Source organism: Aythya ferina (genome assembly GCF_964211825.1).
Source record: "Aythya ferina genome assembly, chromosome: 11".
Classification (NCBI taxonomy): Eukaryota; Metazoa; Chordata; class Aves; order Anseriformes; family Anatidae; genus Aythya; species Aythya ferina.
The window spans coordinates 19956519-19972506 of record NC_140307.1 but is presented as its reverse complement, the minus strand read 5'-3'; the positions used below and the strand labels follow the sequence as shown (position 1 = coordinate 19972506).

The 15988-nt window shown below is 41.8% G+C and overlaps 1 protein-coding gene across 4 annotated transcripts in view; it reads right to left on the bottom strand.

The window, feature by feature from the left end:
* Positions 1-15988, bottom strand: part of LOC311442622 (tropomodulin-2) — a 34338-nt gene that overhangs the window by 7892 nt on the left and 10458 nt on the right. For all 4 annotated transcript variants that reach the window (XM_084532044.1, XM_084532046.1, XM_084532043.1 and 1 more), the window contains exons 3-5: positions 14446-14602; positions 3335-3457; positions 1695-1781 (exon numbers count right to left, since the gene is read on the bottom strand). In XM_084532044.1, coding sequence (XP_084388170.1) covers positions 1695-1781; positions 3335-3457; positions 14446-14602 — 367 coding nt within the window. The remainder of the gene's footprint in view (positions 1-1694; positions 1782-3334; positions 3458-14445; positions 14603-15988) is intronic.

Sequence of the window (15988 nt, the reverse complement as noted above, 5' to 3'; positions counted from 1 at the left end):
TCATACACAAACCTTGAGCTGGTTTTCACTTCACTCCCTTTTAACTCATTTTTATTTATTTTTATTTTTACCATTTCCCTGAGAGATCTTGCGTATGCCTGACTAACACTCCAGCCTTCCTAGGGATTAGGAAGTCAAAAACTAGAGGTACAACATACTTAGAGAGTTTGTTGCACCTTCGGTTCAAGGAAGGGAAGTAAAGAAAAACCAGCAGCGTGGCTTTGGTAGTGACACCCAGCTGGAAGCTGGGGACAGACTGGCCCCCATCCTCGGGCTAGGCAGCACATTGCTCTCAGTCTACAGTCAGCAGTAGTCTTCATTTTCTACTTCTTGTTGTTCCCAGGAGTTTTACCTTGTTTCTTTAATCATGGTGCTGTTTTGCCACGTTGGTGGGCAACTTCTGAGCTGCGTCTCCATCTTGTCCTGTCACGTGTCACTGGGCCAAGGGGGGCATTGCTTTTGGACCACAGAATAAAGTGATGTGGCAGGGCCATTTTCTGGTTGTTAAGGCTGCTCTTGGAGCATAGTTTAGCTGACTCACATAGCTGACATTGTGACTCTGTGCAACTAAAATAATTTGAAATCTATGTGGATTAGTAATGTATGCAGCTGCCTGTTACAAGATAGATGGCAGCTTGCACAGGGCCCCACTAGGGAGCTTGCAGGGTGTCTTAAGCCTGAGAAAAATGAAGTGACAAAGTGGCACAGTGTCCTGTCTACTTTCCCACCTCCTTTTAAGCAACGATGGATGGAAACAAAAGTCCTTGGCAAGACACTTGCTGTTCTCATGGCCTTGCAAGAAGAAAACACTTTTGAGTACCATTTCCTCAGTAAAGGGCATTCCACAATTTTGTCTCAAAAAGCAAAGCTACCCTACTTGGTATCCCAGAGCTTGAGGAGCCCTGATCAAGGCTTGGCAGCTCTTAAGCCTATGACAAGCAAAACTTGGAGTGCAGATTTACCCCTCACCCCCGCCAGTTGTTGAGCAAAGGTCTGATACACCAAGGTCTACTTTATTTAGTTGTACACATTTCTGTATTTAATAACTACAGTTCTTTCTGCTGGGGGGGATTTCCCAACTGATTACACTTCCCGTACCTATGGAGGCACATAACAGATGTTTACAAAGGCTGCACAGAATTAATAGGAGGGAGAAGTAGATCCGAGAGAACAGCCAGGGCAGGAACACCTTCCTGCAGTTTGTGCCACTGGCTGCAGCGAGATGTGATGATTCTGGCCAGAGATGTGACTGCCAGGTTCGAGCCCAGTGCTTAGCAGTTGTTCTTCACTTGTGTAAATGTGTGTACTCAGGGTGAGACAGCATGACCTGTGCTCTGGCCATCTCTTACCTACAGCTCACTATTTTCTGCCTGCTGCCTAAAATGAAGTGGAATAAAAATATGTCTTGGCTTCTTAAATACTCCCATCCTTTCAAACAGCTCTGCAGAGCCAGATTTTGCTCCCCAGCAAAACAAAGCTCCTTAGGAATCATTTCCCTGCATAGTACTGCTGTCATTATAGATAAATAATTCTAAGATTGTATTTCCTATAAAGAACTCCCCCTTATGATTAATTAGGTCAATCAAAGTAAAGCCAAGTTGCATTACTTAATTATTGCTTAATTAAACCAATACACCCAACCTGTAGGTGTCTAAAAGATTGATGTATAGCCCACAAAATAAATGTTTGCTTACTTCTCACAATTTCTTTTCCATCTTTACTGCGGGCTCCTCCTTCATCAAATTTAGGGTTGTTGACCATGTTGTGCACTCCAAGAACAGCTATAAATGTGTAAATAGCAGAACAGGATACCATGTTAATGGCAGGAACAAAGATTGCAGACAAGTATCTGTTCCCCAGATAAAGAAACCCCGTATAAAACTTGAACTCTGCCTGGTGCTTGTGGGTAGTATGCAGGCCAGGGAAATGCCAGCTGGAAGGAGCTGTGGGGGTCACCTTGTCCGGCTTCCACTGCAAGCAGGCATGCTGCCAGCACTAACCAGGTCAGCTGTGGCTTTGTCTAGCTGCATCCTGAAAGCATCCAGTAATGGAAATCCCACAATCTCTTTGGGTAGCTTGCTTCACTGCTAACACCACTAATGATATTTTTCAGTAATGTACAGCCTGAGTTTCTTATTGCTCCTCATTGTACTGTTTGGCACATCGGGGAAGATTCTGGCTTTACATGTGGTTAGCTTAATAAATTGGTGTTCGTGCTGGGGGTTCTTACAGAAGCTTATAGATGCTAACACACTTGGGAAGAATATATTCCAGCACTTTAAAATAAACAGTAAGCTACTATGAGAGAAATGACAAAAGAAACCAAAATTCCATAAAAGAAGCTTCAGACAAATTGTGTTCTGTGCAAAAGAACTTCCCCAGTGTCAGAGAATAAATTGTGCTGTTTGCTGGTATTTCTCCCATAAATTGTCTGGTCGGACTTTTTGCTACAGGATCATGTATGAGTTAGAGGTTATTAACTTAACGCAGATTTTTACATTTATTGTCATGTTTTTGTTATGAACAGTATTCTTTGTTCTGTAAGCACTGACAGTTGTTGTTACAGACTGGTTTTGGAACTCCGGGCAGTAGGTGTGTTCCTGGTTTTAATTAGACTTTGATACCTACAAACTCAGTCCTGAATGGCTGGCTCCCAGCCAAAGCTCAGCAGCACTTGGAACTTGATGCTGTGAACTTCAGACTTCGTGTGAGGTGCCAGCTGTATTGTAACCCTGTGATTCCTGCAATACACCACACTTCAGTCAGACACAAGCCTAATGCATCCAGAAATGTGTGGTGTAGCCAAGAATTACAGAAGATAATGCCAAGATCGTGTCCTTTAATGGGACAATGGAGTAGTTACAAGAGTTTTGAGTTTACTGTTGTTCCAAACCAGATTCAGATTAATGGGATATATTGAAATATTTCATTTAGAATTCCTAAAGAAAAACAGAAAAATGTCAATGGAGTTGAAACTTCCCCACCAAAGTTTTTGCATGGATTAGAGCGCTGAAGCGCGGAGCATGCACGTCAGCATGCAGTAACATCAGTGGTCTCCAACACTGGAAATGCCCCAGCCTGCAGCCTGCACCCTGTTGACCCTTCCCTTCCCCATACCACATTAGCTGCCTTGTTTTCTCTCCTTGCCAGCCACACCAATTAGAAACAGACCAGAGAGAGGTCTGAGAAATGCCACAGGTACTGAGTTATGCCTGAAGTGCTCAGGGGCGGTGACACCACAGGTACCTGGCACGTGACGGTGGGACACTCCTGGTGGGAGGTGTGGCGGGGGAGGCCCGGACCTGCGGGGGCTCACACCTGCACGTAATCTAACCTGCAAGGTCGTAGAGCTCAGTGTCTGAGGCGCTGGCCAGGGCTTCTTCTAGTTCCGGATCCAGGGTCACTTTCTCTTCTGTACGAGTTTCTATGGGCTTTTCTTTAGGGATAAATATTTTTCCTAAGAGAAGAAAATAGCCAGAGTGAGTAAGGAGTTATTGTAACAACCCGTCTGCCTCCTGGCAGTGAAGGGAATAGGTCTGTGACAATGGAACTGCTTGGAAAAATATCAAGGGCATGTTTTCCTGTTTCTCACTCGATGCTATCCTCAACACCAGGACCTTAATAATAAGAGTCTAAAAATAAAAGGTGCAGACTTGTGATCTGTGTTGGTGATTGTTACTATGGAAGCACGTTTCCTAAGATAAATCCCCCAGAGCAGCGACAGCTGGGATTTTTCTGAAGTTCCTGTGGGCTTGTATATGGTAGAATCAGGTCTACACAAAAAGCTTGCAGACATCTCGTCCTGAGATTTAAACAAGGCACCAGAGGCAATTAAAACCATCCCTCTGCAAGAACCTTTCAGTTTACAAATTCCATGCAGGAGCCTGAAAGCTCTGCAAACCTAATCTCTTCAAGTGATTCAGCTTAATGCCCAGCCTTCCCATTGGCATTTCCCCTCTCTGCCTCATGATGATCGTTCACACACGTAGCCTTCTCCTGATCATCTGTGCAGGCCTTAAAGGACTGAACCGAACCTCGTGTTCCTCGAGAGCTACTTGTTCCCTGACCTATTGGTTTGTTGTGCTTCATCTCTCCTGGGCTGCTACTGCTGCTGTGGTGGCAGCAGGAATTTCCCTGTGACATTGCCCAAAGACAGATCATCGGTCCTTCTGCTGAAATGGAGAAACTACAGAGTAAATCCAGGAACAACACACAAAGTCAAACTACTCCCTTAGCCCATTGCTAGAGCTAGTATCAATGCTGAGATGCTGTAACTGCATGGACTGAGGGCCTTGAGTTTAAATTTAGGGCTGCACTTCAGTCACCAGTGGCACTGGTTTTTTTCTCCCACATAGTGGGAGAAAAAGCCCATACAGTCAGTAATATGTTAGCTGATGCCACGTGCAACACATGGTGTCATTGCTCTGACAGGTCCGTGAATTCCCATTTTCTGTTGTCCACTGCTGAGTGGTTCCCTCACCTTGTCCCTGCCTACTACTTCTCACGCAGGCTGTACAATCCCACTGGAATGAAGCAGTGATGGCCTTTGGATGCAGGTGGCTTTGGCCCACTGTCTGCTTTAAACTGTCTTGTTTGTACAGCTTTGTACATTCTAGATGTAATGCTGGAAGCGCATCTTGTGGCTTCTTGAAATGCCTCTAAAATAGGTTAATTTTCACAGTCTCGGCAATATTAATTTTGTTACCTGTACAAAATACCAGAACTGCATTTACTGTTCAGTTACAGACTTTTTGCCTCTTTTTTCAACACTGGCATCCTTACATGACTTCATTATTTTTCCCATCATGGTTCAAAGTATCATTGCTATTTAGATAATACCCAATTCGTCTATCTCTTTCATACAAATTTGTCTACAGCAATTTCTGTACTGTCAATGACATCACTGAATAGGCTCAGGAAAAAAAAAAAAGGAAATTTCTGAAGCTGACAAGGTTTACTGATGCAGAATTTGACTCATTTGTTCTAGAGGTCTTTGTATCAAGGCTAAATAATTTCAGAGTACAAAACTGGACAAAAGGTTATGCAGAAAGACAAAGTAGTGTTGTATTATGATTCATTTTTCACGCAAAATTTTTAAGCAAGTCTTTTAACAAGAGGCTTCAAGGAGATAAAAGCCTTGGAAGGCCAAGGGTAAGAATCCTTTTCACTTTCACCATGCGCTATGAGATATGAATCAGAGGCAGCCATCCCAGCGGCAACAAAAAAGTCGAGTGGCAAACTTGGGTGAGAAGTACTCTCCCTCCGAGAAGACAGATTACTCATGCTGCCCAGATTTCACAACAGTACAGGTGCTAAGATTTAAGACTCTCTCTGTACTGCTACTTCATCTGATGTGTTGGGTGGCAATTTTCAGATACCACTGACCACAAGTTAGCTGATGTGAACATGACTGGTTAGGACAATGCAGCAGGAAAAAAAACATGACTATGTTGGAAGCTACAAGACCAAAATTAATCAGAATATCTGACTAAATCAATAGTGAGGGTACTGGCTGCAAAATGCTTTCCTTTTAGGTAACTGGTGGTTCCCCAGGAGCTGTCAGTAATCAGTAGCTCATTTGAGATCTTGAGGAAATCCTACTTATCTTTATCCCAACCAATAACATTATCCTCTAACAGATACGCTCCACGGAGCCACAGCAGTGAACCATCTCAGGCAGCCAGTGGTTCTTCAGAGCCCCAAAGCCCAGCCAGACTGCTAACAAATGCTGACAGAAATCCATACTTTAGCATCCGTCTCCTCATAGCACCCATCCCAGGCTGCCCAAGACCCCAAAATGTCTTTGGGTTGTCTTGCTCCCTGATTCACAAGGGCACTGTTTGATCCCAGAGCTCCTTTCAAACAGCTTCTGAGAGGCATCTTTTCATGGCTGTATTTGGTGACAGGACTGCAGGACACTTCCATTTCAGAATCTCAAACTGGGAGATAAGAGGAGGCTAAATAATACTTTAAGTAGACAGAGGACCTAAAGCCTTGGGTAAACTGGACGTAGTATATATTTCAGTTGGGCTTTCTCTGTGAACTTTGGAGTGGGCAGGCCATCTTGTGTAGATGGAAATCCAGGGGTAATGGAAACCAGTGCAGGCTCATACTTTTTCCATGAAGTTCACATATATAGGAATATAATTTTTAAGCATTTGTTACAGGCATATGTAATTCTGGGATGGCAGCCCAAATCTTTTTAGATGTGTACATGACTCTCAGTGATAGGTTCATTTAAAACATTCTTGGCAAACATTTTAGAAAAAATATTCTATTACTGGTTATATGAAATATTTCAAGGGGCAAGGTCATGTCAAAGATGATAATATATATCTTTAATATATGTAGGCCTTTCTGGCATCCAATGGCTTTATAAAAATATTCTTTTTTCTGCTATCTAGACAAGAACATTCTTTTGCATTAGCCCTCTGTGAAGAGATTCTGCAGCCTAACAGCTTAGAAGAGCTTATTATACATTTAGCACATTATTAGGAATTCATTACCTTTCCACCAGCAGCAAAACTGTGTGCCTGTCTTTATGTATGGTTGTCAACAAGTTTTCCTTCATTATTTTAAGGACAGAGTTCAAATATCCAGGAGGTCCTCCTGGTCCCTTATCCATATGTTGTAAATTCATTTTATAGTGCCATCGTGGAATTCACTAATAACAATATGGATCGTGGCTTGCTTGTTTCAGTGGTCCAGCTTAAATTTTAAATGTATTATTTTTAAATATGTTGAAGCCTTGGAGGAATAGTGAAGTGTTATATTTTTAAAATTAGATTTGTGAAGAAAGGATGCTCTTCGCAGTGTTGTTTATATCGCTCTTTCTATTCATGTTGAATTTTAGAATTTAGTTATATTGAGTTTGGTTAGAATGTGTTTGTTTTGCCTCCAGAATATGTTAATGTCCCATGCTAAGTCTTAGTATTAATAGCTTATCTTTCTACCAAAGTAGTGACAGAAACATAGCAACAAAAGTTACGTCTATATGTGTCATACCCAACCTTCTTCAATGTTAACAACACCAAGACAACCATACTTATGTACAAAATTACACATATCTGTATTTAACTGCAAAACAAATTTCCTTTCTGGTAAAAACAAACTTGTAAGCATTACATTTTCATTTTATTTTTACACGTGCATTTAACCCAAAAGATCTGGAATCTAAGGTGATTTTTTTCAACATGAAATTTTAAATGTAAATTGATGGAATTCTCCCCTTCCTTCTGTCAAACAGAGATAGCTGCCTGTGGTGACCTGGATGACAACTGAGGTGGCTTATTATAATGCAGGGGACTTTGTGACTGTGAGTGTAGTGAGCAGAGATTTGTACTGGCACAGTATAACAGCAGAACTATTCTTTTTCGCACACTGCAAAACTTCTATTCAAATTGAAATAGGATATGGCTTGTGTCTTACTCAAAAGAGGTTCGGGGAAAAAAAAGTCCATTGAAAACCAGAGGGAAGGAAAAAGGAACTGAATGAAATTCAGAAAGAAATGAAGAACACAGAGTGAAATTCCGAAACACAGAATGAAATTCAGAAACACAGAATGAAATTCAGAAAAGGACTGAATGAAATTCAGAGAGACTTAGAAGATGAAAGGAAAACAAATTTTCTGGGGAAAAAAGAAAAAAAAAAAAAAAAAGTACTCTGGGTACAGTCCTAAACCCTGAGATTTTGCCATTTGGTTTCAGGAAGCTGTGATTTCCTGCATTACACAAATGCCTCCTTTAAAGCAACGTCAAAAGAAAGCAAAGAAATAAGACAGATCCCTACTCCATCTCCTTACACAATAATAGTTAACTACATGACTATTATTGTTAGCTATAACAATATATGTGCTTCTAGATGTAAGCACATCTATAGGAAAAGGTATTAATTGCACAAGGAACTACTTCAGGTGTATTTTGCTGAAATACATTTATTTGCATATTGTTACTTCAGGGGAAAAACGGGAAATTGAGTAGCATAGTTGGTAGCATTTTACTAGTGTGTTCACTAAAATAAAATTTGAGGATTTCATCTTACTTGGAGTTTACAGCATATGGAACATCATTTTTGCTGTGTCTTCTCTGTGCTTTGCTTCTTATGTCATTAGACTTTTATGAATCAATATAAATTGCCACTGTTTTTATTCACTTAGTATTTATTACTACTTTGTACGAGCCCAAATGACCCAACAAAGTGCATAGTAATGGAAAATAAGTTCATTTTTACTAGCTGTAAAAATGTCCTTTCTATCAGTTTTACAAACAATAGTTGTTTGTTTTTATCATACAAATGCTTTTTCTGCCATAATTGTAAAATAATTACTTTCTTTTCCTATAAACCATAACTCAGATTATTGCACTTTCAAGAAAATATGCGGTTACACTTATTACTTGTTACTGTTCAGTGCACCACTGACTCAGTGAGTGCCTGTTTATTCTCAGTTACAGAATGCTGTAACTCCAGGGTCAGAGCACTGACCTTAGAAGTGAAATTCAATGATCTTGGAAATCTGCCTTGCATAAGTCACAGACACCCGATTCACTTTTTCCATTCTGAACTATTCTTTTCTTTTGAGGCTTACTTAAATTCTTCCTTACAAATATTCTATGAAAACAGAGCTAAATTATTACTTACCAAGACTGTATTTCTATTACGAAGAACAAAGCAGGCCAAGTTCAAATAAGTGTGAAGCTGAAAGCCAGTAGTAATTAAAATGCAGTATCATAATTGCTGCTGTGCTGTTATTCTTGGATTACTAACTGCATGTTCTATGCCTTAAACATCAGGATAATGGAATAGGAAGGTTGCAAAGTTTAGCTTTCCAAAGTTGTTATATATATTGTGCATATACCCAGAGCAACGTTAAATTGCCCCAGCATACCTGGCCTTGAGCAGCATGCTGTGATTCTGCCACCTTCATTACGCCCTTTGAAGAATTCATCTGAAAATTACACTTTCTCAAATTCAAATAAAGGAGAGCCAACCTATCATCTTTAAGACAGAAGGGAGCTCAGAGTTTCATCAGACCCTCACAGGGATCACCACAACAGTTAGGCTCCCGCTGCTCCTCTGGCAGCCCTCTGGATTACCACCAGGTCACTGACAGCAGCAGAAGGCTTTCATGGCTGATGTGGAGCAGCAGCAGAGGAGGAACAGAGGAGGAACAGTTGAGCTCTGTCTCTGGGTTTCAGGTTCTCAGGGGCATCAAAGAATCTTGAAACCTGGGCAAAGCTCCAGTTCCTCTCTGCCCTCTTTCCTCCCTCTGTTCCTTTCCCCATTGACAGCTGTTCCTTTCCCATCCTCTGTGTATTGTGGTCTTGTGTAACTTTGAATCCTGACCCTTCCCACCACTTCCTTTTCCTCTGCCTTCTCTTTCCAATCACTGCTGTCTTCTACAGCTCCTTTCCCCAGAGCTGCCGCATCCAGTCCCTCACCCTGAGCATATTCATACAGCTCGTCACAAAGACAATCCCCCCACAACTCTGCACCAAACTCCCTGCTGGCCGTGTACTCTTTCTTCTCCTGTACAGCTCCTTTGCAAAGCACCGTCAGAACGAGAATCTCCCTGCCTCAGCTGTGGTGTGACAGCAGCCTCTCAGATGAGCAATTGTGAAGAGCATCCAGCACTGCCCACGCAGCCCTGAGCCGACCACACCAGGTCTCTGGGTGCTGCTCTGTTGTCATATGTGCTGTCTGCACATGGAGGCAGCTCCGAGGACATGACTAATGCTCACTGCAGGAGGAATCTGGAGATTACTGGAACAAACTGGAGGTACAAGTACAGTGTCTCTAAGTTTCCAAGTTCAAGTATATTTCCCTGGAGATTGCAAAGGGCATATATTTCAGGTCCTGTCTTCAAAGTATGGAGGCACTGTAGCTCATAAAAAACAGCTGGAAAAATTTACTTGAGATGGCTAAAACAATGTGTTTTCTCCTAATCTTGTTCTTGGAAACAGCTGAGTCCTTTTTGCTGACACTTTCCAAAAATTCAGCCTGAGGCAGACTCTCAGCATGGGAAATTTCAGTGTAAACTGCGAGTTTGGCAAAGTCATGAGCAACTAAAACAAGGTCTTACAAAAGCAAGCAGTGAAAGACATTGGCTACAGGCATTACTGTCAGCAACAGCAGCACTTTCCATGCTTTAGGAGATGAACACCAGTTCTAAATTTTAGCCTTGAAGAACAGGAAGAAGGTGGCAAAACTTAAACAAACCATTTCAGCTTTGGGGGTGAAAAGGCTGCCTTTGTCGATCAAAAAAAAAAAAAAAGATATCATATCTCTAAACCCTGACATTTCTATGTACAGTCTGGTACAGAAACTGGAACAGGAACTCATTAGCGTCTGTTCTAATACTTTGACCTTCTGAAAACGACTCTCATTATCACTACTGCTGAGTATTGATACTGTGCTGGGCACAGCACCACACACAAGATAGATCTCTGCAAGAGCAACTCTTTGGGTTTGCCCCAAAGTTCTCTGGTTCAATCATCATTTTCTTCCTTTTCCCTTTTATTGGTTGACTGAAAATGTTAGCATTTAATCACATACAAGCGTTTTCCCTTTCTCTTTCTAGCCACAAATAATAGCCCAATCCACTGGAGCTTTTCCATAACTTTGATGAGAACTGGATCAGACCCAAAATGAAATGGTTTGGCAAGGAGTGGAAGACCTTGCAGAAAACAGACAGTGGTGAAGAACTGAAACAGCAATGCTTACAGCAATTTAAAAGGGCATGGCCAACTTTTCATATCTAATAATATTTCACAGTAGAACTTTTTTCAATTATGTTTCATTAGCATCATGTAGTAAGAGAACCACTGCAACAAAGCAGAAGCAGAAGTGTGACTAATAGTATATGCCTCTATTACAGTAGTCCTCGGATCCTAACTGAGAGCAGCTGCACACACATTCAGTAAGAGAAAGCTTCTGGCCCATCTCAACAAAGAAGACAAGTGAAGAATGGAGGGTTATTTTCCTTTCTGGAATTGGACAGATAAGAAAACTTGAGGACAATCACAAGAAGGCTGTGAGAAAACGGGACAGGTCTCAAGTGCTAATTTTGATCCTAGGACATACAATGATCATTTCCTCCTCTCAGACCTTCTCTCCACTGTGAACACAGACTCATTCTTGTCTCCTTCTGTTATAACCATGTAGCATTGACATTGCTTTTTAACATTTTTTGCCTGAGAAATTAGCCAGCAGTAGCCCTTCTTCTTTCCATCTTTTATTCCTGGACCACTCTGAAAAGGTTTCATAGTGATCTAAGTGTGATGGGCGGCTGTCCCAGCCTTGTGTCTTAGCTGCAGTGGGTCAGTCTGAACAACCTCGTTGGCTTCTATGTCAGGATTTCTGGAGCATCTATCTCAAGTAGGAACTAGTCCAAAAGTACATAAAATAAACACTTACAGGCTGCCAATCACTATGGCTACAATTATCAGCCCTAACTCCCTATCCCTCCATTGCTCATTAATAATGAACCCCGTTTGTGGGAATGGTTGATTAACAGCTGATTAACGGCACAAGGATTCCTGAAAGCCACGCGATCCTTTGCATACCGCTCATGGGAGCGAGCACTCCCAACAGAGACATTCAAACCGAGTACCCGCCCCTGACTTGTGTCACAGAGGTGCAGGGCTCAGTGCTCTGGAAGAATTGCTCAGTGGCCGCTTTGGGTGTGCTCCTGCCAGGCTGTGAATGTTCTGGCCCAGGTTTAGCACAAAACTTGGGTTTTCAGTGAAATTTGAGAGCCATCCCATACAGGCTTTAAACCTTCTTTTTGTACGGCAATTAATGTAGTAAGTTAACAAGCTGAAATGTGGCAGAGGACCAAAACTCTAATGCATGCCATACGTTTGGTTGTTTTTGCCAAGCATTTCCAATCTCTCAAAACCACGATTACAATCAAAACCAAGGCAATTCCCTGTGCAACCAGCCCCCCACCTTGAGCTCATATTTAATGCTTCCTGTGCTCCAACCACGCTGAATATCCCCCTTAACTCTGGAATTTGTTTTGGCTTGTTTTCTAGCACAATCAAAACCTTATGGTTGTGTTGAGCATATAGAGACCCACAAAGACAACTGATTTTTGTCCTTCAGCAGCTGCTTGGTATTGCTTTTTGGTCTGGAATTCTCCAATAAAACATTAACAACAGAAAAAGAGAAACAGGGACACTAAAAAAAATAATGATGTACTATAGACTGTTCTGGAAGGAGGAAACTTTAAATGCCACCTTCAGCTCATCATGGAATTTTCAAGTCAGTATTAGATTTGCATGATAAACATAGGAACTGGTAGAAATGTCACTTAACATTTGGTAGAAACTTCCTGCTTCCTAAATTTGGAAAAATAAATACTTTCACACTGGAAGACAAACATCAAAGTATGAAACAGTGACAAAAGCTTGAACAAGACCTGACATCTCCTAATCCGACCAACAAGCAAATATTCTCAGGTGGTAAATAATGCCAAGTGGCACATTGGCATTGGCACTTCCCACATCTAATTATACACAACTGGTTGCACTTCGGAGCTGTCCCAGGACTTAATTTTCAACTATCATGATTACCATAAAATGAATTTGTGGCTATTTATGGTATGGCTATATTATAGTGTTGCTATAACATAAGAAATCATTTAACAAACGTAAATGTAACATAATTATATAAATATTTGCCAAACTGTGAATGAACTTTAGAGCCCAACAACATGCATAAGGTGAAGAATAAGCTTTTCCCCAAGAGATACTCTTCTGTAGTTTCTTATATTTACATATTCTTACATATTTTCAAAATATAAACTATTTATCTTGGGATAATTACTCAGATTTGGAAAACTACTATTAATTCTTAAAAACTAGCATATAGTGTCATATATTGGACATCTGGAAGCATAGGAAACATAGGAAAAATGCTGGTTTAGCCTCATCAGAAGAAAACTCAAGTAGAATAAACAGGCCAGCCTGCAGAATAGCTCTATCATGGACGACACCAGGATTAGCTTTATACAGCTGTAGTGCCAGCCGCGTGGGTGTACACAATTCCACACACCACTGTTGTTTTGTGTCTTTATGTTTGGAGATTGCAGACATGACTACAGTGCAAAATGGCAAAGTCAGTAAATATCAGTAAGGTGAGACCTGACCGAAGGTGTCAGAACAAATATACAGAGGTCTGCAAGCAGTAACTTGCGCTGCTCTAACACAATGGTGCATAGGAGACTGGGAAAGGGAAACAATTCGTAATAAATCCACACCACAATAAACCATTCTCCTTTCTGTACAGCATGTGCTCAATCCCTTCTGCTACCTGCAGGAACACGGCAATGTTCCTGTATTTCTGCAGGGCTCAGAATCAACCCTATGAATAGGATTGAGCTCAAGTTACAGTGGAGAAAAATGGAGGTAAATAAATATGCTGCAGGATAAAATAAAGCAGCCAACAGATCTAGCTGGAAACTGTCTCCTTCGTCTAAACCCATTATTCCAAAGAATGAATGCACAAGGTAAGGATAGTAACAACAACTCTTGCCCTGCAAATGACATTTTATAACTTCAATAATGACACAGAAAGTAAAAAATGTTGCACTTGACTGTCTTGAAATACCTGCTTTTCTTTCAGCAGGTCCCATTGAAACAGGGCAGATAATCAGATGGCCAGAAATGGACGCAGGCATCAGGTTCTTCTGGAATGAAGGAGTGGCCTGAGGCAAGCATTTTTATCCACTGTACATAGATGAGGAAATGGTGCTATAGGAACACTGCTTGCTTAAAAGAATGATTGTTCTTGCCCTAAGGTTATCCTACCAACATTTGGGTGATTAGAATAAAGTTTTCCTGTTTTTCTCTTTCCTCCTGTAGCTGTAGGGCAATGGGAAACAGAGGATCTGTCTGCATGAATAGTATTACCAGATGTGCTAGTAAACAAGTGGAAAAACACTTTTTTTTTTTTTTTTTTTTTTGTGAATGCATTCCCTGAGCTATTGCTTACAGTAATTGCAGGCAATACTTACTTAGAATGGCACTCTTAGAAGGTACTCGTAGAAGGTACTCTTCCTGCTAACCAGCTCCCCCATCACAGCACCCTTTTCGTGGGAGCAGTCCCCACAAAGGCGCGAGGCCACCCGTGCTGCCCTTCCCTGCAGCTGCAGCCCCCTGCTGCTCTGCAGGCCGCTGCCTGAACCCAGGCAGCTGTGAGCTCCCAAATCCACAGCAGCCTGACCTAAACCTGTGGCTGGAAACACAGAGCAGCAGGGCAGGCCACCACGCTACTGACAAAAGCACCATTTCATCTCCTCCAACACCAGTACCACACGTGGCTCACGAGCCTTGCCCAGCACCACCATGGCCTCCTGCCTGGCTGGCTGGGTGGGAGGGCTGGGCAGAAGGGCCCTGAGCGTTCAGGTTGGTCATAACGCAACCCCGACACAAAGATTGGCCCTACCTTTCTTCTCCCCTGTAAAAGGCACAAAGTCTTCCCTGTCCTTGTGCTCAAGCGCTTGCTTCTCCAAGTACGAAAGCAGGCGTTCTCTGTCGAAGGGGCCTGTGGCGGATTTAGTGGTCTGGTCCTTCTGCCGAAATCCGGCTGGAAGCAAGGCATTCTGTGAAGGTGTGTGGAAGAGAAGGAGGGATGGAAAGGAGATGAGGCAATTTCATAAAGTCTTCCGAATTAAATTTTAGTGTTTTGTTTTTTTTTTTTTTTCAAGTGGAACTGTTCTTTGCATGTTACTTCACATAACGCTCCTTGGCAACAGCAATAACACATGGTACCTAAATGTACCCATCGAAACCAGGGGCTCTTCCAGGCTTCTCGTTAGTAACACCTCTTAATATTTTCACAAACCATACCTACAGTCATAACACCAAAGAACAGAGCAAGACCATAGACCTTTCTGTTACACGTACTATAACCATAGAGTTTACAGACCAGGTAAATAGACTCAGCTTTCTCTACATTTTCTTCTCCTCATTTTCTTGTTTTTCCTACCATTTCTCTCTCTCTTGTTTTTTTCAAAAATTCCTTTCATACTAATGCAGATGTCCCTTGGACTTCAAAAATGAGTGGAACGCACAGAAAGTAATTGGTGAATGATGTGGATGTCAGCTATGTAGAGTATGCAGGAAGCAAGCAGATGAAGTCCCACTTAAACACGTATCTGTGTGACTATGTGCTTGCATCCGCCTCCCACAGCACAGGGAGATGCATACCGCTTGCACATTTCTGTCCAGGAAACCCCAGGAAGGGATGCAGGTACATGGACTTTGCAGTGCATACGCAGGCCGGACCACACATATTAAGTCTGATCATGGCAAATACACAGCAAATTCAGAGCGTACGCAGTGAGCTCAGGACATGAAGCATTTCATCTGTGCATGCACAAACATGCCTGGAGCACTACAAATTACAGCATGTATGCAGCCTGGCCACAAATCAATGTGGCACTTTTTGAGATGCCACATACTTGAAAGCACCAGAAAATGCACTGTAGAAGTGGTAGTAGTGAGGGACGTGGGCAGCATGGAAAGGCAGAACAATAAGGCCCGCCCTTAAATTTCCAGGTAAATATGTGCTATAAATCTACAGGCTATAAATCCGTTGTTTTCTTCTAGATTTTTTTGTCACCAGAGTAAGCGGGTTTTATCTGCTAGTTTACTTGCCAATTTTCGAACTCCTACACCAGTTTGGAAGTTTTTGGGGTAGGCACAGTCAAATTTCCAACAAGATCTGTGACTGTAACCTTGTTATTGTGGGACCGAGTGGTTCTGTGGACAGAGATCTTCAAGCTCAAATACCCAAATTATCCTTGTTCTCTAGAAAATAAGTTGTGTAGCTGAATCTTATTTTCCTTAATCATGCCTAAATATATTCTCTTCAGCTAAATATATCTGTGATGAATGACATAGGCAACAGATTTCTGAAGTTCAAAAGATTTGATCTTCACAAGCACAAGCACACATTATGTTTGTTTGTTGCTCTGTGCTCAGGA